The following is a 26,871-nucleotide window of genomic DNA, read 5'->3' on the forward strand; positions in this document are numbered from 1 at the left end:
ATAGGAAGGCAGACTTTACAGAAGACGACATATTCATTCAATTGTCTAGGACATGTGATACTTAAGTGCAAGGCAGAATGGCCACAAGATGGAGATCTGGGAAAGGGCATGCTGACCCTACCGAGAAGTTCTGCAAGTGGTGAAAGCTTAAGGTATATCAGGTAAAGCAGACAGGTCACTCTTCGGAGGTGAGACCTCGTAACAAGAAATCTATGCCCAGGAAGCACTAAAAAGGGCAGAGCCAGTGACTGAAAAATGATCTCTGCATAAGCGTGATTTGAAGCAATTGCAATTCCACTCCTCTGGATCTAAATCCTGCAAACTGGGGATTATCCACCATCAGGTGGCGTAAACCAGCACTATGACAGCTGCATTCAGTGTCATACTTCTGACGACACCGGAAGGACTTTATTTTGGATGTCATCTCCAGGTCTAGCAGATGTACTCCAGATAACTAAATTACCCATAGGCTTTAAAATATTTAGCTATTTGCAGAGAAAAAAAAATTAAACTATCTCCTTTTGGAATTGCTTCCAGAGCGAGATTTGGGTTTTTTGTCACAAGCCTAACAAATTCTGATGGGATCCCTTTGATCACTAGAGACCAGAAACACTTCATATACTCAGGGCACTAGATACCATGCCAGAGCCTTAGATGTACGAGGTCTCTTTCGAATGTATGCTGTCCACTGCCGTGCGGGGGTGGGGAGAAAGCAGCAAACCTGCTTGGATGCACCACAGGCTTTCTTTTAGCAACAGGTCAGTAGACAGCTGTCATTGTAGCTGAGTGAGTGGATCCAGCTCAAGCAACTTCAGTTTTTAATTTCACCTCCTCAGTGCCCTTCTATAGCTTGATCTAGTTTGGTTAAGCAGTAAAGGATCACAAAGCAGGCTGACAAGTGACTCAAAAAACATTCTAGCAGAGAATCAGACTTCACTACTACATTGCAGAAGTAGGTGCTCAACCAAACAGAAATCCTGTTTCAAGCAGCAGCTACAAACATACCACATTAAAAACCCCTACATACACCTCATGGTAATGTTCCATTTTGCAACTGAGAACTCCAAGTAGAAATTCACATAACAGACTTAGCTTTCTTGTACCCTCGCTGAAGTATGTTGAAAGCTATCAGAAGCACTGGTCCCTAAAACCTGCTGGCTTCATTCACTTCATCTTCTGAAAGTAGAAGCCAGGGACTGCATGTATCTATTCTTTAGTTACTGCACTGAAGTGAAAAAAAAAAACTTTCCAGACGTGACACTCATTTCAGTGCCAAAGAGTAGAAACGCACAGGAAAAACTAATACTGAACAGCACAAAGCTGCTTGCTGCCTCTGTTCCAGCCCCATAGATAGGTTCACATAGCTGAATGCCCATACATCCACCCTCTAACCAACTGAGTAAGTTTGTAGACCTCTCCCACCTTACCACAGCGTAACCAACTGAATAAGTTAATTACCTCTCCTGACTAACTTTGCCTAACAAAGGAAAACAAAGTTAATTCCAGTTGCATATTCCAATCAAAAGATGACATAGTACATTGTGGATTTTGCAGTGCTACTGCTGGATTCAAGGCAAGATAGGTATGATGTTATGGTTAACTGGTATTTGATACGAGTGATAACAGATTTAATTGGCTCTTTCCTTTATTTTCAGCTTTTGTTTGACAAAAAAATGCCTCTGGTCTGCCTTAAAATTCATCTAACAAGAAAATCTATATATAAGTAGTACAACAGCTGTAAGCCTTTGGGGACCACTGTATTGCAGAGTTAAGTATGGATATTTCAGTGTTCAATTGCAACTGTGTTGAAATATTTAAACAACAAGAGCCATAAACAGGAAGGAACTGGTTTACAAAAATTGCATTACTTACAGTGTTGTTCTGCAAAAGTGTCAGTACATTTTTAGAAAGAAGATTAGCTTAAGTGTTCACAAATAGCAATATAAATCAAGCTAACTAGCAGAAGTTGCCAAAACACATTTCCATATCATACAGCCTGACTTTGTTGCATTTAATGAAGGTCAGGGGAGTTGTAATGAGTTGGCTGGCAAAAGTTCAGCTAACCTATCTGAGAAGGTGACTTTTGGCTTTTACCTTAAAAAGAAAAAAGCTTTCACCGAAAAAGCCTCTTGCATTTTGATGACAAATTAGCCATAGAAAATGTGAAGCAAATGCATGCCAATTTAGTAACATCTGCTTGAGTTGGTAGTGAAAGAGAAGCATGCAATTTATCTTCAAAGACAAAATGCTCCATCAACAGCAAAGTTGTAGATGGCAGCGTGAGAAGGAAAGGATAGAAGTTTATCTGGGATCTAAAGTACAAAAAGACGAAGAAATCAGATTAGATTTCTGTATCAGAAAGAAAAAGCTAATTTATTAAGGAAAGTCTCCTTAATTCAAGGATTAAAATAAAATTAAAATTAAGATCCAAAAGTCTCCTTGTTCTCCAAAGACACATCTGCTTACATTAGAAAAAGATTATTTTGTTACTTAACGACAGGTACCAGCACTTCGAAGCTTACCTTATCCAGCAACACATTCTGCCATAAGCGGAATATACTGAGGTAGCTTCTGTCTCTTGCACTGAATGACGTGAAGAAAAACTGCAAGAAAAACAAGGTGCAAAAAGCTGACTTGTAGGTATTTTCAAGAAACCCAGAATGTTTCCTTGGATCTTGAATATCTTAAGGTTTTCAGCAATGGCACGCTCCCCTCAACCTCAACAAAACTAGTCTCATATTTCTCACACTCCACACTTTTTATCACTTTTAATAATTGAGAGTTAGTTCCCCAATATCCACATAGAATATAGAGACACTTGCTTTTCTGGGCATCCAATCACAATCATTTGTACCTTTGGCATAAAGGAAGAGCTTCCCCTCAACTAACTACACAGTTAAATCTTTCTCCCACTTCCAGATTGGAAGTGCAACAAATCAGAGACATATATGCCCTTCCACCACATATTCCTTTCAGTAATCTTTTCACATGAGAAGATATGAGATTAAAATAATACACATCATTTGCAGTATTAAAGTCTTCCCTATTCAAAAGTTTGTTTAGCAAAGAGGGAATCATAGAATCATAGGGCTGGAAGGGACCTCTGGAGATCATCTAGTCCAACCCCCCTGCCAGAGAAGGGCCACCTAGAGTAGGTTGCACAGAAACGCATCCAGGCGGGTTTTGAATGTCTCCAGAGTTGGAGACTCCACCACCTCCCTGGGCAGCCTGTTCCAGTGCTCTGCCACCCTCAAAGTAAAGAAGTTCCTCCTCATGTCTAGGTGGAACTTCCTATGCTCAAGTTTGTGCCCATTACCTCTTGTCCTGTTGCTGGGCACCACTGAAAAGAGCCTGGCCCCATCCTCCTGAGACCCACCCTTTCAGTATTTATAAGTGTTGATAAGATCCCCCCTCAGTCATCTTTTTTCCAGACTGAAGAGACCCAAATTCCTCAGTCTTTCTTCATAAGAGAGGTGTTCCGAGTCCCCTCATCATCTTGGTAGCTCTCTGCTGTACCCTCTCCATCAGCTCCCTGTCCTTCTTGAGCCGGGGAGTCCGGAACTGAACACAGTACTCCAGGTGTGGCCTCACCAAGGCAGAGTAGAGGGGGAGGATGACCTCCCTTGACCTGTTGGCCACACTCTTCTTCATGCACGCCAGGATACCATTGGCCTTCTTGGCCACGAGGGCACATTGCTGGCTCATGGTCATCCTGTTGTCCACCAGGACTCCCAGGTCTCTTTCCACTGAGGTGCTCTCCAGCAGGTCAGCCCCCAGCCTGTACTGGTGCATGGGGTTATTCCTCCCCAGGTGCAGCACCCTACACTTGCCCTTATTGAATTTCATAAGGTTCCTCTCTGCCCAACTCTCTAGCCTGTCTCTCTGTATGGCAGCACAGCCTTCCAGTGTGTCAGCCACCCCCCACAGCTTTGTGTCATCAGCGAACTTGCTGAGGGTGCACTCGATCCCCTCATCCAGGTCATTGATGAATATATTGAAGAGGACTGGACCCAATACTGACCCCTGGGGAACACCACTCGTCACTGACCTCCAACTACACTCTGTGCCCCTAATCACTACACTCCGAGCTCTGTCTTTCAACCAGTTATCTATTCAATTTACTGTCCATCTTCCTTGATGATGAAATTAATACATTGAGAGGGAACAGCCAAATATGAGGAATCAGAGTCTGTTCACAAAGAATGGCTCCAGATTCACCCTGGAAAACTATTCTCTGTATCCAGACAATAATTATTATTCTCAAGACATTGACAGAAGTATCATGAAGTGTGTTGCACATAAGAACATTCTGTATCATGTTTGTCAGTTATTCCAAAAACTACACTTCCCAGAATACAAAATTGCATGTTCTATGAGTAGATTTCTTCATGACTCGTAACCCATGACATCACAGCCCTTTTGTTTTCAGCAGTTTTCTTCAGGGGCACTTTAAATCCACTGAGATTGCAAAAATACCAAACTCAAGGACACACATTCTGTATTCATGCCCTGAACTTCTAGTTTTCAAATGGTTTTCCTTTGAGAATTGGTTGGACAAAAGCTTCCCTATTTTCTGGTTATTACATCAACACTAGTCTACAATCAAACTAAAATTGAATTACGAAGCCAGTATTCACAGGGACCAAAACGCCAAGTCTGTCTTCTAATCCTAACTACATTTGAAGATTTGACACAGAAGTTACTTATGCATATTTAAAACTACAAGTGCTCTGCCCTGGACATTATAATTTAAAAAAACCCACAACCATATTTAAATACAGGTTTTCACCTTCTCTCCTTTTGTTGCTATTTGTATGGCATTTGGAATGAGCCGAGCAGTTTTCTCCTTTGTCATGAAAGTGATGTCCTTCAAGGCAATAGAAATCTAAGCAGAAACAGAGTTAATAAAACACATTAAAAATAACTGTTAAGACTAAAAATTTACAAGTCACAGAACACTCAAGAGGAATTTAAACTAACCCCAAACCCTGGGATGCAAATCAGTTGAGATCACAAAGGCAATTACTATCCCCACTTGCTAACCTTAACAGCAAGCATTCCAAAGTAGAGGCAAGTTAAGATGACTTGAGAGTAAGTTTCCTCCTCTTTCATACTAGGACTAGGGAAGCAAGTAATTCTTTCTTCTTTCCTTCCACTCCTCCAGCAATGGGGATTGAGGGCACAATCCCAACCACATACAAACCACAGATCTGAAAACCAATCCGCATCAGTACCCTATACATAAGGCAGGACGCAGATCAGATAATAGACTATCTTGCCTATGTCATCTCTCAGAAGTTTGCAATCTAGTCCATTTTCAGTTTTATTTGCCATCCTTCCTTTGCCATCCAGACATTGGAAGGAAGTCTTCCTGCTTGGGTATGTTTGCCTTGCATATCAGTACTCAAAATGTTTCTGTTTGGAAGAGCATGGTCTGACTGGCTGCAACAAGCCATTTCTATTTAGCCTACCCCCTTCCCTAGAAGATAAGGCTGTGCTACCATTCAGCTCAGAGAAAGGAAGAACATACAGTTAGATTTTTGCTTTTTCCTGTGTATGCAGAATGTCCTCCACACTCTCTCTCTCTGCATCAACACAGCCTGCTAAGGAGGATCCCAAAGCTTGGCTCTAGCACTCTAGCTGATGAGCTCAGATTGCCTTAAGATACGACTCTGCTAGGCAGTCAGGAACAAGTTACTAGGATGTGTGTTGTTTTGGCTGAAAAAAAAAAAAATCAGTCTTTGAATAGTTTATATATTCAAGGGTGTAACTTCAACAGGATTTTTAAAAGAACTCAAGTCTACAATAAGAAACATTCAATCGTCAAATACATCTGATGAAATTAAGCATTTCTACACCCCCTCTTTGTCTTAAGTACACAAGCTATTTGTTGTCTGTCCTGTGTATTTCAGGGCACACATAGCAGAATAAGAGATTAACTTTAGGTGTGAGCAGTCTCACAGCTGCAGAACATTTTGATGCATCTCCAACACCCATTAACTAGATTACCTTCCTTTTCTCATTCACTGCCTCATACTATTTCTACAGCAGATGCAACAACTACTTGAATGAAAAGTTTTAATTCATTAACCTAATTTGACAGAAATAGAGAGCTAACATATCACAAATGTCTACTTTTGCTCATACTGTTCAAAAGCTACATACCACAGTATGAGAACTTGCAGAGATCATTTATAGATTCTCTTCAGCTGTTCTTAGATGCTGATATTTACATGGAAGACTAAACCAAGCAAGGTTCAATGCTGGAGACTTCTTGAATAGGGCAACACCATGTACTGTATCATGTTCCTGGTGTTACAGGAGAACATCATGTGTTACATCCTTTTATAGAGCAACTCTCCTCGGTAAGGAGAGGCAAACTGTCATCCAGAACTGAAAGAGACCAGATTTAGCATAACTCCTGAATTCCTTCCTATGTTGAATGACTGACTGAGCAGGCTTACTTCAGCATTCAGATGTCTCCAATGCTGTTCTCATTTTATGAAGCAATGGATCTGCATTTCTACACAGGGATGCAGGCTCTTTCTCTTCAGCTCAAAGTTACTAGCATGAGATTGACAGGGTTAAGATTTGTTTGAGACACTCTTATATCCCAATAGTCCAGGACAAAGAAGAGGTGGGATTCACATGAGCTAAGAGATCTTACCGTGGTCTCCCATCGGAAAATGTTGCTGTGGAAACAGAGCCAGTTTTCAGAGAGATACAAGCGTCCTTGCAGCAGGATATCCTTCTGGAGTGCACACGCATAATCTACATGTAAAGAACAAGAGAACATTTACTCACTTATTGCAGCTCAGTTGACCCAAAGCTGTTAACTTTAAATGAGACAAGGGTACTGCAATATAAATAAAAAGCCATTTCTTTCACTCTTCAAAAGTCTTTGAAGGCAGACTGGTACTGGGTTGCATCCAGACAACGTGTGGGAACACCCCAAAGCCAGAGTTGATGGAAGTATCAGTGTGACAACAGCACTCCATGTATTGGCCCCCTGTGCATTATCCTATATTTTCAGGGAAGATGTATCAGGCAAGATCAGGAGTACATTGAAGAAGTCAATGAAGTGTACATTCATAAGTCAAACTTCAAAGCGCCTAAACAACAGAATACACAAACATTTATAGTAAAACAGATTATACTGTCAACTCCTACATAAAAGTAGTTCATATGTTGTAGTAAGATAATAATTTTCCACTAAACAGATCCTATCATAAGCTAAAACTATCTGCAGAGTGAGACACTAAAAGGCAGCTTGAAGCTATACAGTTCTTCAGGCAGGGGATATTTTCTAAAGCTGACTGCCATTTTTATTATGATACTGCCTCTGGCTGAAACATCCCTATTGAGAAACAGATTTCATCTAGAATGCAATTACCCACCATCAGATACCTGCTAATTAAGAACAAGAGCAGACGATTTGGTTGCAGTTTTAAAAAGCCTCTCTGAGACAACTTTCATAATTATGAGCCCGAAGATTCAAACAAAGGGAATTTTCAGAAGTACTACTACTAGAAAGTTAAGACAGATCCCTTTTGGAAGCTCCAACCTAAAGACGGTTACCTTATGTATTGAAAATATCCAGAATGTAGCTATTAATGCAGGATGTTAATTTTAGAGGTATCAACGAGTTCTGTTATTTTGAAAAGCACTGTATCTGGTATTGTCTGAGCCAGAATTTTGGTTTTGTGGATAGCAAGAATATGAAAATGGTTCTTGTTCAAGTACCAAGAGGTTCATGAGTCCCTCACCATCCTAACTTCAGTGTAAGTCTGCATCTACAGAAGCTTTTATTATGATTTTTTTTTTCAAATTCTCTTGGTTTTTTCCCCTCAAATAATCAAGTGGAAATAAAGTTTCTTGCAACAAACATGAGGCATGTATACAACCCTTGGAGACATAACTGCAAACAGAATTACATAAACTTAAAGAAATCCAAATCAATAAGTTTTAAGTGCATGTTTAAAGACAAGTCAGATACCAAAATGCTGGGAGAGGGAAGGCAGCAGGAGTCTGTTAAGGACTGGAGGAAAACGTTACTAAGAAGTTTGCATCCAACTTCTATGTTTGGGGGAGGAAAAGGGATTCAGACCTATAAATATTGGAGCACTGGGCAAGTGATGAGTGATACCACCATGACCTACCTACACAAGAGAGAATATCAAAATAAAAGGGAGAGATTAGCATTTCTCCTTCTAAGTTTTCAGAGCCAGTAACTTAAGATGGTGCTTGTAAACAATATTTTCAGACAAATTGAAGTAGTGGCACTCCTTTAAACTCCCATTTCAAAAGTCTAAGTCACCTCTCTTTCATTATAAGAATTATATTTCATATAATCTTTATATATAGGGATCATTACAGTGGAATACTCGCTTCTTTTTTAACAGCTAAGTGAAGAACAGGAGCAGTTACAGTTCTTTTAGTGAACAGCAGCAAGTAATTGCTTCTTTGAGCACTGTAAAGCCTGTGGTAAGTTTCTCTGCATCAAGCAAAAGAAGAGCTCTTTGTCTGGAGGATGGAAAAAGTCCTTCCAAAGGAGCATTGCTTTTTACACACATTTTCAAAAAAATGTGTATAAAGTAATGACTTTGCTTCTGATGGAGCAGCTGCTATACTGTTGAGATTAACCCATTACTAAATCTTTCTCCAAGCCCTAGGCAGTCTGTTCATTGGAACTGTGCTTCAGAGCTCACTCCACAGCTTTCTGTATCAATCCTGCGTAAGGAGAAACGCCAAAACAATGCTTTGAAGTAATATCCTTTTCTTCTGTTTTACTTCTGTACGGAACTCAAGTATTTTAAAAACACAGAAGGCATTTCAAAGGATAACTGCCTTCTTCTGAGGCTGAAAAAGGACACAGGGATTTAACTGTTTCTGTGCAAGCAAAAGCTCTGATTTGTCTTCCATTAACCCAGAAGAAACTTGGCATGCTGCAAGGATATAACGACAGCCTCTCAATATTCACTTCCTTAAAGGTTACATAAGATGAGAGATGACCTTTAAATAGTCACAACGCCACTTTTGTATAGAAACACCACATGTTTCTTGGACAGTGTATGTGTTACATAATGTTTGGGCAGCTGTAAGGCAAGTAGTGATAAAAGAGGGAATAAGGTGCACCACCGCACGCAAAGGAGATAGGGTTATATGCTTGCCGCCTTTGGATTTTGCAGTGGACCAAAACAGGGAGTCAGAGCTCAAAAGGAACATTTCAGTGCCAAGAAATTCTCATAGAATCACACAGAATGGTAGGGGTGACAAGGGACCTTTGGAGATCATCTAGTCCAACCCCCCTGCCTGAGCAGGTTCACCTAGAGCAGGCCGGACAGGAACGCATCTAGGTGGGTTTTGAATATCTCCAGAGAAGGAGATTCCACAATCTCTTTGGGCAGCCTGTTCCAGTGCTCTGTCACCCTCAATGATGTCTTTCCTTATGTACCATAGTTCGATATTCTCTGCCACCTGCTTCTGTCCCCTCCCACCCCATGCACTTACCACCTCTACTCTTCCAGTTGAGCGTTACTTCTACACTTGCACCCATGTCATGAGCAAATGGATAAGCTAACGTGGTATGCTGGGCTGTGAAAAACCTCCGCTCGAGGCATAAGCCAACCTAGAACTAATAGATTTGCACAGTACCAGATAGTGCACTTCATGCTCAGCACTAGCCTGAGCAGTAACTATAACTGCACAGACCAGCATGGGGCATAAAATGTTTTTATCTGCCCTTAATATACCATGTTGACAAATAGAAAGCTGTACACTTGGATGTAAGTCAGGACAAAACGAAGATTGGTTTGTGTTTTCCAATGATCTCCTATGAAGGATGATAGGAATGACACACTTAACTACTGCATTTTTTGTCCTCATACCACATATCTGGCATTTGTCTCTGAAAAGATTCTTTTAAATTACAAGTATCCACCGTGTCACTCAGTCCCAGAAGTCACATTAACCAAGATGCCTAGGGCAAGGGTCTAGGCTTAGTTCCAGGGTGCAAAGAAAAAGCTTCTGCTAAGGATGATCTGCTTACTTAAGAGTCACTGAAGCAACATCCCTTACCTTTGCATCCAAGTACCAAACCGTTACAACTATGGAATCACTCCCTCCTCCCTCAACATCTATGGCAACTGACTCAGTCATAACTAGTTGTCTCTTTAAAGTAAAAAAAGAGAGAACTCAGACACTCACAGGATAGAAAATTAATGGTTATGACACTTCCAAGTTGGTTGTCCACACTGGAAAGAACATAAAACAAATTCACTGCTCTCAGGATCTAATTCTACCTCTGTTCTTTTCACACTCACATTGCACAAACTCATCAGTGCACATATGTTGAGTCTACATGCTCAGTGCTCACCCTGACCCTGCACAGTGACCTTTCTTTCCAGCTTATCCCCTAACAGCTGTCAGGCAGTCACATTTCCACTGCTGTCAGAAACAGTTTTGTCTAAAATCCACTAAAAAATAGCAGCAGGAAAAGACATTGAGGCTCCCATCCCACATCTAGATGAACTGGAGAATTCTATATCCTCTCCTTCACTTCTCAACCTCCAAAAGGAATCTGTCTTTTTCACAAAGCAGGCAGTATAGGAAAGGAGTATGGACCTGACTTTCCCTGAAGTTATCTGATGCTAGTTCAGAGACAGGAGAATAGGAAGGTATCAGCTGTAGTCAGAATTTGCCATTAAAAAAACCACCTTGGCACTACTGCAATCTGGAGTTAGGAGACAAGCACTTCTGGTGTGATTACATCTTACCTACTATGAGTCTCTCCGAGTCTGGCAGATGAGAAAACTGTCTCTTGAATTCCTCACTCCTATATTTGTAAGTGGAACTTGAGAGCTGCAACAAAGAATGGCAAAAGGTTAAGCAAACAGATTTATTTTCAGCCATTGACTGTCTTCATACTGGATGTGTAATTTTATCTTGAACAAATGAACATCAAAAGAGCAATGAAGAATAGGTGGCATCTAAATATAATCATCGCTGTAACTTTATGCTTGCTTATGTAAGAGTGTGCTTCCAGTATTTAGGATAGGACTGGCCAAACTCTTCCCTGCATGAGGCCAGATGCCAGTTACAAGGCATTACAGTTGTATGATGGCAACCTGCTCCACTCGTAAGGACATGAGAGCCCCTTCCAGGGCTAAGTCTTCTAGCGCACACTAAATCAAGAGGCAGCAAGGCCACAACATAGGAGGTGACAAAGCAGATCAAGTCCTCATGCAGGCCAATAGCTGGACACAAGGGCACGACCTGTAACACCAGTTTCTAATTGGAGTACCATTTTGGGAATACTACAGTGCAGTGGATTTTTTGCCAGTTACTATAATTAGGATTCCTGTAGGAATAAAGGCCAAAGTTTCTTCCAGTAAATACAAATAGCAACACCATCATCACCCCTTGATTTCCTGACCTGTTCTACATTTCACCCCATACTTAAGATCGCTGTCTATGGTTTATTTAAGATTCAAATCTTCAACTCACAGCAAAGAAGATTAATCTTGATGGACTTTAACTCCTTATTCTTATAAGCAAATGCCCCTGCTCCCATTCAAATAAAGAGCTTCAGCATGTTCTCCAGAAACAATTCTGCTGTAAAAGCCATATTTTTCATTTGCAGTAATAACAAGGTCATATTTTTTTTTTCCTTAACAGATGTCAGTTACTTATTTTAGGGGCCATTCTAACTTAAGGCTGTAAAAGACAATGACTCATCTGGACTATAGTTAATACAGGAAGAAGTCACTTTCAAGTGTTACAAAAACCAGGTATAAGTATACTACAAAGGCCTCTTTTACACCTTTTTTTTTTTCCTTTAACCTTTCTAAAGATCTTAAGCATGTGGTTTCTGTTCTCTCCTTGAACACCTGTATTACGCCAAAACTTGATATTCATCACTAAACCCATCTTTACTATAAGATCAGTGGCTATTTATGTTTGGGGTGGGAGAAGAAAGTAGAAAAGAGGCAAAGAACTGCTTTTGACTGTATGACCTTGCAGCATGTTTACTAAAAAGCCCATAGTTTTACCACACTCCTGCAGTGTGTTAGTTGGTCACTACCCTTTCATTATGTCTGTGCTTGTTGTGAAAACAATCCCAGAACATAGATAGACTATCTTCAGTTTAAGGGTGTTAATAAGTGAGTGTCAATAGTGCCTCCACCTCATCAAGGTTCTCACATTTTGCTATTTTCTATAGAAGATATTCCTGCTTCTTGCAGTTCAAAAGTTCCCTGAACACCACTACAGACACATCCTATGATGGTCTGTCATCTACCCGTACTTGACAATTGAGTTCTTTGGCCACAAGAACACATAAGCGCTACTTCAAGGTCAGGTGTTTAAGTGCACACAAGACAGGGCAATGTCACCTTGAGTCACTCCAGCTTTAAAAGAAAGTTAACGTTACCTTCTATTACCATCAATAAAGGAAAGTCTTTATGTCTGACCACTGGTGAGTACATATTTGCAGTCCAGTAGTATTCTGAGCATTGCAATGCAAAAAGGCAAAAGTGAGGGAGGGAGAAAGAAAGTATGTCCACCCCTCCCCTTCTGAGAAAAGCAAGCATGAAAGTTTTAGGTACAACTAATAGGGCAACATGTCAGACATGTCCTCTAAGCTGTATGCCTCCAGTTATATTTCAGCTATTTCTGAGATTATGAAAGAGCATGGAGAGCATGTCACCTACTAAAGCAGACAGGCTAAGGTTTCTTGGCCTTGACACATCATGCCCTGAAACACACACTTTTAACTGATCACATGAAACAGGCATCCAATGACTGCACCACTTTGAAGAAATTCAGTTCTTTGCAATTACTCTAGACAGAGACACAGGGAAAACTGAAAAGTTAACTCAGATCTATGAAGTTTCCACCTGTAGTTCCAGAGACCCTACAGTTTACACAGTCATACCTCAATTGACTGAAGCCTGAGCTTGTGATGACAATGCTAACATACAAGGGGAAGAGAAACTTCCCATGACAGCAAGAGAAACTTCACAATCTTCAAGCCTGATTTATGAAACCATGATCTAAGAGGCCATGATTTTAAGGAGAGAAGCAGTTTCTCAAACATGCTGCATACAAGAGATAAGAGCTACAGTGAACTTAAGCACTTTTGTGGTTACAAGACAAAAGGAATCAGGAAGAGGAGAACACGAACATTACAGTATCACAGACACGTTTGTATTAGTGCCTGAATCAGCCAGTTCAACAGCTCCAAGAATACAAACTCAAGATATCTTTGAGTTTTACTTAGAAATGAATTTTTCTCCTAGAGCATAAAACCTGCTATAGCTTGTCTGAGAAATCCTTGCCGGCATTTAGAAGTGTTCTTTGTCACAAGTGACAGACAGAAATCCTCTTATTAGTTGTAGATTTCTACTGAGCTTTTAGGACATTTATGAAGAGCCTGCTCTGAATCCTTATCCAATCTACAGAAAAGTGAGCACATTGAAACTTTTTAACCTTATCTTTTCCTTACTTTGTACGAAAACTAGCTCACTTAGATCTGTAAGTGGCTTGGTGCTTAAGAGGTCACTCACTGGACTCAGGAAACAACAGGACAATTTTAACACTATTGGCACTACCAATTTCCTTAAAGTGAAGAACATACGACATTTTCATTTCTATGAACACAGCATCTCTCATAATCACTATTATAATATCCAAGACTTGACAGCATTTGAGGCAGGTTGCCACCTCTGGGTTACAAAACTTACCATCAAATACTAAAAGAAAGGCATAAATTAGGCTGTAGGGCGGCATTTAACAGATGAAAACAGCAACTCATTTTTAACACATGCACATTTCTAAGTTTAGTTATAAGTCGTCAGGCAAACACTTTGCCTGAGGATAATCTTAGGCATTTATGGGTATGCTATATTTAATCACTAAGAAAATTATTAAGTCCAGCCAACAAAATATTAGCACTCGTTGTCTAAAGCCACAAAAATATACCAGAAACCTGTGAAATAGCATAAGCAGAAAACCTTTACAGTGTCATCCAGAAAGTTTTACAGAAGACAGTTGTGTAAAAACCAGATACTACTTGAAGACACATAACGAAGTGATTCTCATACCTTGTTTAGAAATGGACCAGAATCCAACCATATAAAGTCATCTTCCAGAAAAAAAATATATGTTAACTTAAGTAGGACTAAGCCGAGTTATTTATATGATAGAAGCCTGTTAAAGAACAGTTCCCCTTCACATGTACATCTTCAAAGTGTGGACACTGCAAATAATTTGAGCCACTTAGCAAACTGTGGAGGAAAATTAAGCTACACCTTCTCTCAGGAGTACAGCAAAAATGTTAATTGTTAGGAAATTATTTGATTGCACATATCACTAAGCATGCAAGTAGTCAATCAACCTCAGCAAAACGGTGTGCACATTTTTTAACATTTGCTAACGACAGTAATAATTACACATTTGTTTTGTTAGTGCTTTCCCCTTGCTTTGAGACACCACAAAAACCACGTTACCTGACAATTTGCATTCTATAGTTTTGACACGCAGCTATGAATACAAACAGCCAAGGATGTAGGTAAGCTGACCTCACCACCAGAGTAATGCAACTCTGATGTCACCTCATTTTGAGAGACACACACATGCCTCTCACTGAGCTTCAGTCTTGGTATCAGTTACCACCAAGTGTTGATTCTGGGTCCCAGAATCAAACAAGCCAATAAGCCACCCAACCTACTCCCCCTTTATGCTCAGAAGCCTTGCTTAACCATCAAAATGTGGCCAATGAGATGTATGGCTTTGCTCCTCTGTCTACCAGCAAGAAAATCCATGCCACTATCTCTACACCCCACTTAAAAACCACCTGATGCGCTATTCCCCAAAGACAGAAGAGCTTGACCTGTACTTTCCTATGAAGTTTCTAGACACAGTTGAAAACAAATTTGGAGGTATTAGTAAATTTAGGATGAAAGTAATTTTTAATCCTACACTAGCACATCAAAACAAACATTAAATATCCTGGCAAAAACTTACACTTGTACTAAAGAATACATTGTTTCCCCCCTCTTCAAATCCATCTAAAATCCTGCTTAGTACTAGGAGAAAGAAAAAGAAAACAGCCTCCAGAAGAATAGCACACCACCAGAGAAGAGTCTGAGTTTATACAAAAAGACTACATGTATTCTTGAAATTTAACTAGGAGGGGAAAAAAAAAAGCCACAAAAACAACCAAAACACTTTCAGTGAGTCTAAAGCCTCACTAGGCTAGGAAGAACTAAGTTAACAGCCCTAAACAAAAGCCTCATTTAGCAGTATAAAGAAGGCAAACTTAAGATTTCACATAGTCCAAAACAGATTCAGGCGGACGTGTCTATAAACACAAGAACAACTCCCTTGGCACAACTGAGATGTCATCACTCTGCCGAGGCTACCTGTAAAATGTGCCAAGTCTGACAAGCCTTTCTGCCATCAGAAACGTGTTGATCCCACCGCAGCTGGTTCTTCAGTCCACAAAAGTTCATTATGACCATCCAATCTAATCTATAATGCACAAGCCACAGCTATCCCACAATTTAGCTTCTGCTTTAAAACCAGAGCTACAATGACCAAATTTTCCTTTGTGAAAGAAAAAAAAAAATATTTTACCTTCTTGAATTAAAAGTCACTCCTGATGGAAAAATCCATCCTAGCCTACGGATAGTTCTTCTAATGGTCTGTTGGTTAATCTTATCCTTATTTTGTGAATTACTTCTGGATTGTGCGCAAGTTACCCCATATCTTCTTTTGGGATGGGGATTAAGCTTCTGAAGTCTATTAGCAAAGAGGTTTTTTTTCAGACCTATTCTCTTGGCTCTTCTGAATCCCCTCTTATTTTCAATGTGCTTCTTGAGAGATAGACATAGCATTGCAGGAGTCACTGCAAACACACACAAATCCGACTCACACTTGCTGTTAGGCACAGAATCACAGTGGAAGCTCACATTCATGTGACTACCAGCCTCCCTTATCTTTTCACAGTTCTAGGGCACAGTTTTCTATTTCTTCTGAAAACAAGTATGAAGATGTATTTTGAAAGTGTCAAGACTTGTTCTCTGTTTACTCTGTCACAAGCAAACAGTCCAGATCTACTGTTTCGGTCATCTATTTTCACTAACCATTCCTTGACAAAATCACAGAAAAATTTGAGGTTAGAAATAACTTTCAATTATTGAGTACTCGTAAGCTTTACTAGCAGTAACTTACTGTCCTTTTCTTTCTCTTGAAGTACAAAAGCATTAAATTTGCACAGGGAAAGAAGCTCTCACAAGACCTGAAGAATCAACACCATCTTATTTAGGGTGACTTACTGTGTTATGTACAGTAGTACACTGTGCACTTTTGGACTGGATGTGTACAAAGTGTCCACTTTCGTGTTGTTTTTTTTTAAATAAGGAGCTATTTGATCACATCTGATTATCCAGGTGTGGATACATTTATTAAGTACATTTGTATTTAATTCATAGGTCATACGAGGCACGTCAACCAATAAAAAAAAAGAAAAACAAGCAACTGTTGCCAGGGTTGGCTCAGCCATTGTATTCCCTAGGCGCCTGCTTTCCAAAAGTTCCCATGCTCTCAAGGAAATGGAAACAAGCTCATAACCACAGTGGGAGGTGGAAGAGTTTAAGGAGCCAGGACTATTTTACTTACGTTCATTATACACTCTTCCTCATTCACCCTTAACTTCCCCAGAGAGGGGAGTCTCATAAGCACAGGGCAGTCTTCCAGAGGGCCACTGGCAGGCACTGGGCTGTGCATAGGGTCATTACGTCCCTTTCTGTGGCCCAGCCCACCTCTGATTTGCAGAGGCTGAATGTGAAACAGATTTTAACATTTCTTAGTAACTGAGCAGAAAGCAAACCAATGGCAGTTCTCCTTCAGTGGCATCTGTGTACAGGCTGAGTGGCATTCAGCAAGAATTTTGGTGCAACTATGTCTTTCTTCTATTAGAAATACAGCAATAAAATTTCAAGGAAGGGATATTAAAATATAGGTCATGAGCAACTACTCAAGCTACTGTATTTTCTAGTGTTTTGTTTGTTTGTTCAGGGGTTTTGTGTTGGGATTTTTTTTTTTATTTTTTTTTTTAAATCCTATGAGATCCCATAAACAAGGCTAAAGACAGAGTCCCTTGTCCCTCCAGAATGAATGTTACTATTTACTAGTTCTCACAGATACATGGGCAGGCACACCAAAAACGTCAGACAGACTATTATTTACCACTAACACTAGTAGCTTCCAAAAATCCATGTAGGAAGAAACTACTCCACCATGGTCATAAGCCTGACATGCAGCAGTTCTGGTCAACTACTGTATCACAACTGTTTACCCCATGGTGTGACATGAACTCTGATGAACTGGAAATCCTGCTCATGGAAGGCCTGGTCAACTCCTGCACTTCCACCTTGTCCTTCCAAAAGCAGGAAAGAAGGTCTCCTACTTGAGCTTTGCCTATATAAGTACAAATATCAAATCATGTTGGAGCACAGCTTGGAAGACAGCCTACAAATTCTACAACCAACATTGTCACAATTATGATTTTGACAGACAAGAAAATTTAGCATCATATGAAATACTGGGAACTATGCTGCTAGCATCAGGTTATATAATTAGAAATAGACCAAAAGTATCATTTTTTCATTAAGAATTTTTAGATTTGGCCTCCTTCCCAAGCAGAAAGAAAACTTGAAAGACTTAATGTTTAAAGAGTTGGACGATGTAAGGGTATTTCTACAGAGAATGAAGTTGCACAACCAGTTGAAGATTATTTTTTAAACGTTTTTTAACATTTCAAAAGTGTTATTTCTTAAACAGTAGAAAAGATGTGCAAGAATTTTGTAACAAAGTGCTTCCGCTTAAAACGTGTGAGGGTCTCCCCCAAGTTTCTCCTTCAAGATCCCACCAGAATTAGCTCAATTTCATAGAATCGTATAATGGTTTAGGTTGGGAAGGACCTTGAAGATTACCTAATTCCAACCCCTCTGCCACAGGCAGGGACACCTTCCACCCGACCAGGTTGCTCAAAGCCCCATCCATTTCACAAGCCATTACATTTCATTGAAATAGGGTTCAGCTGAAGCTAGTCCAACAAGGTCCTTGGGAAACAAGCTGATAACCTTCTTATCAATGATAACAAAGCCTCTTGTCATTAGTAATATTATAGACTTTTCCCTGAAAAAAAAAAGTTTGGATTGAGACTATACCCTGCTTATTCTGAAGCAATTGCTTTGTAGTATTCAGTATTTTCTGCAAATAAGCGTTTAAAGCATTTTTTAGCTGTGAAGCCAGTGTACTTTTCTAACAACTCTGATTTGAATATAAAAATCTCAAGTTTGACACATACAGTGAGGAAAAAAGCATATGCTCCATTTCAGAAATAAAACTGACTAAGGTATGAAGCTAACATAAAGTCAGAAGACACACACACCCCTACACATACCTCCTCCTCAAGCTGCCTGCAACCTGTTCCAACCCGTGCAAATCCCTGGCCAACACTCAGGCAGCCTCTGCAGCTCCCCCTTCTCTCACCCGCTTGCTTAGAGCTGGTGCTGGCCACCATCCAACAGAGCTAGCTAGCGTTCTGCCAGCCCCTGCTTGCGTGCAAGCTTGGAGACCAGGCTGAAACACACTAGCCTTGCAGAACACACATACAAACGCTGCAGCAAGTAGCCAAATAAAACTTAAGAGCCCACTTCCAATCTAAAATCGCTATCATCTAAATGGATTTTGGGAGGCAGACTGCAGTGGCACAGGTCATTTCAAGTTCACAAAAGTTCCAAAGGGGACAGCAGAGGAAAGTACCATCACCAGGGAAACACCAGCTTGGAAAGGAGCACTCAATGCCCATTGCTCCTCCTCTCTGCGTCACTGGAGGCTACAGCCCATGCACCCATTGTGCACCAGTCTTAAAAACAGAGTACATCTACACTTGGTAACTTGGCATGGATCTAAATCTACTCTCACACAAGACTTGGCCATTGCCCACTTTAAGTCAAACTCTTGCTAACAAGTTTCCACAGGGTTAACACCAGAGCAGGGAGGGGAGAAGATCAGGGCACACTTCATGCACACCCAAGCTCCCAAAATGAATATGCTACCACTCACGCAGAGCTCAATTCTTTGTAGACACTAGGCAGGGAACAGACACTTTGAGGTAAGGGATAAAGGGCTTTGCATGCCCGTCAGCCCTCTCTGCCTGCTGTGAAAAGGGAACATCAGGCACACATCTGCTCTGCTTTCTTTGTGCTGTCTGTCCCCTTCCATCTGTCTTACCTAGGACCTGCCTGCTGCATTTCTGTGACTAATTAAATGATGTCAGGCTCCTACTGCAGTTTGTGTAGGGGGCTGTTCTGGAAAAGAGGAGGACTACATAGGAAACGGTGGCCTGCATACAAGCTTCACCCCTCACAGAGGGTGAGCCACTTACCACAAGCAAGGGGCTGTGGAGCCCCTCTTTGCTGCACGGCACCACCCACCCACCCCCAGCTGCAAGACTGGGTCCCTAGAAACTATCACAACACACATACAGTTTCAGAGCAAGAGGAGAAGCAGCAGGTGTCCCTGTGCTGCATCCGCTCAGCTCGCTGAAGGCCCAGCCTCAGACAGGTCGGATCCCCTTGGGCACTTGGCTGAAGATACAGCTAATGACTCACTCAAAAGCAGGGAGGAGAGATCCCTCTCCTAGCATAGCCTTACTGAGGGAACTGAAAGAAGAAACAGAAAAATGAATTTCAAGGCATTTCAATAACTTGTATAATCAGATTTAAATCTGAATGCCTGAAAGGAGAAGATAATTGAACACAATGGGGCCATATTTCAGTCATTTTGCAAGACGCTGCTGCTCGCTAGGATTAAGTGGTTGTCTTTGTGCACCTAGCTGGGTGGTGACGCTTTAGATCGCCTGCAGTTCTGTTGTCAAGATCAGCTATGTATGTAAATAGCAGGAACTGGTTTCACCAGAAAAACGAGGCAACTCTTCTGCCTTCCCAAATCACAGCTAGGATACTTCACGGGGAATCTGTGTGCTGAAGGAGCAGCAAGATATTGGGAAGCAAATCTATACAGAAAAATATTCATTGGCAATTTCTTTCCATCAGAAAAACAGTAAGAGATCTCAAAGTGATCTCAGAAAGGCCCTGCCAAAGCCTGGGTACCAGTGTGACTCAGGCCTCAGAAGCAGTACGAGCATAAAGTGATTTAAGTGCATTTCCTGTTTATAAGATAACGCCACCTTCAGCTGATTAAACACCTGAGTCTGGAAGTCTGTAATTAGCAATAAGGCTGATAATTTCTAGTTCAAATACAATTATTTATGTAACTGCTACCAAGTACCTCTGAGTTTGTTTCAAGCATTTACATTTTAATTAAAAAGGTTAAGCAAGAAGTTCAATAGATTTGGACACTTCCACAGAAAAACCATCCTCCCCAACTCCAAACTGAAAAATAAGGTAGTTTTAGCTCTTCCAGGAGGCAAGATGCTCCAGTCTCAGATTTACTCAGCATCCTCATCAACACCGTCTGTAGCTGGCAATAACTTCTTTGGACCTGGCAGTAAAATTATGCCTTTAATGCCTCTGCCAGAGACCATGTTTCATAGTGCCTCCGCAAGACACTAATACAAGCCAAGATCACAAGAGTCTTAAGTGCCTAGCTCCTCTTCCTTTTAGGGAAAAAACGTGGACCTGTACCTACCTTCCTGACTTCAAACAATCTTCTTATTTATTTTTAGCAACTTTATCACAAGGATTGGCAATACAATTACTAAAAGGATTTAAAAAAACATCACAAACCCGAAACACACACAACACCACAACAAAATTAATACAAATAAACCAACTGTGTTTGTATAAACTCTGCAGTTACTATTTTAAGATTGTTTAATTGAAATGTCTGTCACTCTCCCAACACCAAGTTATACTTTAGCTCAGATAATTTGTCTGCTCCCCAGTTTGAGTCTTGTAACTGCATTGTCCAGGTTTCAACAGCCGTAAACATACTAACATGATGCAATGGCAATTAAAAGCTCAGTCAAGATGATTTCCTTTTGGATGAAAAAAAATGCATTCCTTTCTAAACAGCAGTTTCACCTGACTCATTTTTCTTCCTACAGCTTGTGTGCAAAACAATTAGCTGATGTTATTTGTAAGAACATCTGTTCCTTCACCTGATCTTTCACTGTAGGCCTCCTAAGTAATAAAAAAAAAAAAACCAAACTGCTTTTCTTCAGACTTAATCCATTTAATAAGCAGGAGAAAAAAATCCGCAGGGGGCATGACTGCATATAACAAAGTACCTAAAAGACATTACTTCTGAACTTTCATGTTCCTTACCTACAAAAAAGTCCCACCTAGATTACTTAATACAGAAGTAGCTAAATACAGAAGCAAACATTGGCATACCTCAGTCGCACTTTTCCCTCCTTACTCTCCCAGAACTGGACTCTGGCATCTCTGATCTGTATTTGAGTAACAGTATCTGTATTTGATTAACTAGTAACAGCCCCCAAATATTGGTCAGAAAAAAAGGTCATTGAGGAGGGAGACAATCCCCTTGGAAGCAAGAGTGACTGCAAGATTTTTTGGGGTTTTTTTTGTTTTGTTTTGGGTTTTTTTGTTTGGTTTTTTTTGTTTTTTTTTTTTTTTTAAAAGAACTCTCAAAAGATTTATTCCACTTTTACTTAGCACTTCAGATGTAATAACCGATCTGTGCCATTTACTTTTCAGCAACTCATAGAAGGATACATAAATATCTTTCAATCAGGACTACAGTGAAAACCAGTAGGAGCATATTAGACGAACTGCAACAGTAGTTACATAGTTAATGCAGTAGTGACCGTAGCCAGCTACGGGAACTGTGTTGGTATAAATTATACTGGTCATCTCCTTAAGCCTGCGAGTAGCCCTACTGCATTTGAAATTACATGGATGGTAACACTCACCAAGCGATCACCCCCAAACTATTTTTCTTGTGAAATATCTAATTTGATCTCTCTCTCTTCTACCTTAAAAAACAAATGCAGATTTTACTCTTAGTCATTTCTATATTAAAAGCTGCTACCAGATTTGATTGAAACATTTTCAGCAAAGACAGACCACACATAATTTTTGTTTAACTGCATATAAAAAAGGGTCAGCTATTGGGAGAAGTGTATCAGCACAAGCTGATCACAGCTACAGACACACCATGGTTCAGACATTACTTCTGAACTCTCATATTCCTTACCTGCAAAAAAAGTCACACCAAGATTACTTAATACAAAAGTAGCTAAATACAAAAGCAAAAGAACGGCATACCTCAGTCGCACTTTCCCCTCCTTACTCTCCCAGAACTGGACTCTGGCATCTCTGATCTGTATTTGAGTTTAGTAATAGTCCACAAATATTGGTGAGAAAAAAAGGTCATGAAGGAGACAAACAATCCCCTTGGAAGCAAGAGTGATAGCAAGATTTATTTTTTTTTTTTTTTAAAAAAAAAAAACAGGAATCTGATCACATCTCTGATCACATACCTCCACTCATTCTGAACAAGGGGGGATTATCTTGACTCCTGGTGGGTAGGAACAGTGGCAAACAGAAGCTAAGAGGTCCTATGAGCAGGCTGAAGTCCCAAATCCTGAAATCCGTCATTGCCCTAGGGGCTTTAGAGGGTTGCAGTAACAAATACACAGCCTGAACGTATAACTGAAGTTAAAGCTTGTGCATGAATATCCATTGAACGTATAACTGAAGTTAAAGCTTGTGCATGAATATCCCAAGTGTAGGCTTTACTGACTCTTCACGCAACTTCAATAAAAAAAGCACTACCTAAAAAAACTCACTTACTCCATGTAATTTCTAAAACGCTGCCGGTATCACCAAGGAATCTTGACATAGATCAATTACTGCATAACCATCTGCTGCATAGGATGATACAAAATATAACTTCCAGAGTAGTCATTAGTGTAGAAAAGCCGTACACTCTTGTCTAGAACGCCCTTAGGTTTTTGGATTGGTAAGTATGTGTCCCACATCACCTAAACTTCGACAAAGGATTTCAGATTTTTATTATTATTTTTTTTCTTGAACACCTCCTGGAGTATTTTCTACCACTAGCTGCTGCTAATGACTTAATTAAATGTACCTCTAAACAATCACATCCTGTAGAGTTTTGTTTACCTGTCTTCTTTCCCTACAAAGGGATGCAAGTAGCTCACCTGCAGCAGACTTGAAAAAGACAATGTTACACCTCTACTTGTTTGTAGAAATACTTAACAACAAAGCTGTAACCAAACCAAAGACCAAAAAAGAGCTTAACTTCCATATCCTAGATTTGCCTTTTAAAGCTTTCATTCCATAAGCTATGAACTCCCTTCTCATTAAACGGATATCATAATTCTAGCAACTCCATGCTGATTTTCTGAACTATATTGCATTTCTGATGGTTTGTTCCCAGTGACTTACAAAATAAGTAAATCACACAAGTCCGAAGTATTTTCTTCCTCATCTATTAAACTTAACTTTCAGATTCTAGACTAATTCTTTAGGTGTGTGTAATAATAATTCATACTATATAGAACTTACCACTGCTGCAGCTGGGTAAGCTTATTTAGACAGGGCACCAACTACCTGCCAGTGTTTGATCAGAACAGGCTGAAACCTGATGGCAGTCAGATCTAGCCAGTGCTCAGTCTGGAGCTGCATCAACAGCAATAAAGAGATTCCCAGGGTGAAAATAAGTGAGAAAAGCACTTCAGCCTCATCTGCCATGTTCAAGGGCTAGTCAGAACTACAGTTTACCTTTTCTTACTATTTTAGAAGTCTGCTTCTATATAATCAGGGCTGCCACAGGACATAAAAAAAGCACCTGTTCTAGAGATTCCAGATAGGTAAGCAAACAACATACCAGTGTTACAAGTACAGCAAAAGCTATTTATATTAAAGTTACAACATTTCAGGAAAAAAAAAACCCAGCATAAGTGAGTTTAAGATTTTTATTCTTTTCAGAGACCTACAGCATTTATCCAATTCTCATCCTCCTTAGATTCATAACGGCAAATAAAAAGGACGCTAAAAATCATCCTCTGATGCCACAAGTAATGATGTCTCTCCTTCACAACCCAAGCATTTGGAGGCACAGATGAGAAGAAAAGCTTTTTTTCCAGGAGTAACACACCAAGTATACAACATAGGAGGTGAAGCAACTGTCAGAGTGCTTTAAATACCAGTCTGCCAAAACATAGTTACTGATTTAACAAGCCCAGTAAACCATTCCAAGAGTGAACATGAGTCTTTCAGAGAAAGGTGGGAGGAGCATTCAAATGACTATAGACGCAAGAAATATTTCTTCTAATCCTTACTAGTCTTGGGCCTCAAAGTATGTCAACTCATACCTGTGCTGCAATAAATTATGTTCCAAATTGTAATGTATATCTGCATCCCTCCCGTGCAGGTTTGAGTCATGTATGTTTACTCGTGCCAAGAATACGATATTCTCACACACTCCCAACAGACTAGCTCTCTCTCATAGAAACCAAATCCATGTTTGTCAAAATTCAAAATCCTTTTTCAAATCTGGTGCAACCTCCCTTGTTCTTGTATTATGAAAAATAAAATGCTTACCTTCACTTTTCAGTGTATCATTTATTTGCTTCTGTTGTTGTACTCCTTCACACTGACCAACTCTTTAAACTGACATTACACTGGAATCAAACTGGCTTTTTTGAAGCCTATTTTATTTCCAACACCTTCCTGGCACCCCACATATCCAATTTCTTAAACAAGCCTCCCAGATAAAAACAGTTTTCTGAGATGTCCACTTGATTTCAACTCTTCACACCTACCTTTTCATTGAAAGGGAAGGACTTACTTTTTTATTCTTTCTTTCCACAGGCATTCTTCTTATTGTAGACAAATATGAACTTTCTTTGACTGTTTATTAATAGAAACTAGAGTCCCCAGACAGAACAACTTCACTTTTGATGCAAGGATCCTTTTCATTAGCTTCCTCATTCACTTTTACCTTCTTCATTACAATAGGAGAATACTTAGGACTTTTCATGTGTTTCTTCTTCCAAGGACATTAAATTTAGTTATATTTCAGTACGAAGAGCGTAAAAAGGATAAAATGTGAATTCAGAATCTTGAGATAGAGTTTCCAGATGGAACTTAATTTCCAAAGCATCTTTGACTTTCATCATTTCTATTTGCAGTTGCCAAAACTAGAACCATTTAATTCAAAGTAGATGCACGCTTTACAGATTCCAGTAAAGAGGGTAACCCCTGATATTAAGTTCACAAGCAAGCTTTTTTTCTTCCTCCAGTGAGGTTATAAAAATTCTAGCTTTGTCCACTTCCAGGGAATAGTCTTCAAAAAAAAAAAAAAAAGAAACAAAAAACCCCACAACACACCACCAAAACCCACAAAAACAAAAAACTACCCACCTTAAAAACAGCAGTTAGTACCACTACCAGTTTAAGAATTGCTTACAGTAGTACAGAAAAAAAGACTTCTTTCTCAAAATTATTCAATAAAGCTAAAAAACAAAAGAATATTTTGGATAGAGAAGCGGAAAAATTATGCATTGTAGGATTCTCTTCTTTTCTTCCTTACGTGTTAATTTTTCTGCTAACCTTCCTTCTCTCCACTCACCATAGTCAGGAAAGAGATTATAACCCAGAGGCTCCCAACCCTAGCTTGCTGCTAATTACATGTGCTAACAGCACCTATTGAGCATTCATGATACCTGGCCTGACTTCCAGAGGCATGGCACAACTGCCTACTCCCACTCAAATCCATGAAAAATTGAAGTCAAACCAGTCAGGCTCTAACATTCGCATTTGGTTTCCATCATCAGCGAAGCAAGAGTACATACTCAGAAGAAATTAATCCTTGGAGCAAACCAAAGTTGTCAGAAACGTGCAGCCTCTCAAAGCCAATAAATAACCCAGGCAACCAAAGCTGATCCCTGGATGCTACCTCAGGCTAGCCTTGCTGTCGTAGAAATTCCTTAGTGCTACTGACTTAAGAGTAGGAACGAGCATAACAAACCCACACCTGCCACAGGATACTAAGATCATCCTTTGTCAAACGTTAGTGACACATGTTTTGCACCCTGCAAGAAGCTGCCTTCCGTGCTATCACATACACATTTACTATGACTCAGTATTTAGGGAGTTTTAATGATTTGTTTATATAGTCAGCAGTTGATCATCAACTATGCAAGTTATTAAAACACATTTTCTGTCTAGAAAAGCAGGGAAAGATGCCAATGCAATAACATTTTAATTAGAAGACCTTAGCTTTTGCCTTGAATTTGTGACCTTCTGCCTCATGTTACTTCTAAGTTCAGTCCCCTCGAGGCTAAGAAAATGAGTACCCACAGCCTCCTATAGCCAGATGGGTAGAGGTTTTTAAAATTAATCAGTGACAAACAGTACAGCTAGAACTTTACAAGCCACAGCACCATCTCACAAGAGGCAAGTATTTACACAATTCCTTTGTTTAACTGCAAGGTCATATTTGCAGAACCAGATAAACAGTAACTTCAAACAAATACTGAGGTCTTGAAGTATAAATCATAGACAGAAGGTAACCACTTAATCATAGCAGATAACGCCTCACACTCTCTTAGCAGCTGCCACTGCACTGAAGAATCCCATGCCCCTCAAGTTACAGGCACACATTACTACAGGAAGCAGAAAGTGGTACTGAGAGGACACACGATGCCCTGCACTGTACATGCCTAAAGCTCTGTTCAAAGAAACTTTTAATCTTCAGCATGTGTTTCAAACCTAAAAGAGCAAAGCCAATACCACAGTTACATTCTTCATATATTATACTCTTCTGACTTTATTTTAGATTGCC

At 40.0% G+C, this 26,871-nt stretch overlaps 1 protein-coding gene across 11 annotated transcripts in view; it reads right to left on the reverse strand.

Annotated features, from left to right (window-relative positions):
- GRAMD1C (GRAM domain containing 1C) overlaps positions 1-26,871 on the reverse strand; it is a 57,060-nt gene that overhangs the window by 26,557 nt on the left and 3,632 nt on the right. For all 11 annotated transcript variants that reach the window (XR_012588324.1, XR_012588327.1, XR_012588330.1 and 8 more), the window contains 4 exons: positions 10,776-10,860; positions 6,668-6,771; positions 4,790-4,885; positions 2,523-2,603 (listed from right to left, as the gene is read on the reverse strand). Coding sequence is in view for 7 of the 11 variants with exons in the window: in XM_074594626.1 (XP_074450727.1) it covers positions 2,523-2,603; positions 4,790-4,885; positions 6,668-6,771; positions 10,776-10,860 (366 nt within the window). In the remaining 4 variants the exon portion in view is untranslated. The remainder of the gene's footprint in view (positions 1-2,522; positions 2,604-4,789; positions 4,886-6,667; positions 6,772-10,775; positions 10,861-26,871) is intronic.

Source organism: Larus michahellis, chromosome 1 (genome assembly GCF_964199755.1).
Source record: "Larus michahellis chromosome 1, bLarMic1.1, whole genome shotgun sequence".
NCBI classification, from domain to species: domain Eukaryota; kingdom Metazoa; phylum Chordata; class Aves; order Charadriiformes; family Laridae; genus Larus; species Larus michahellis.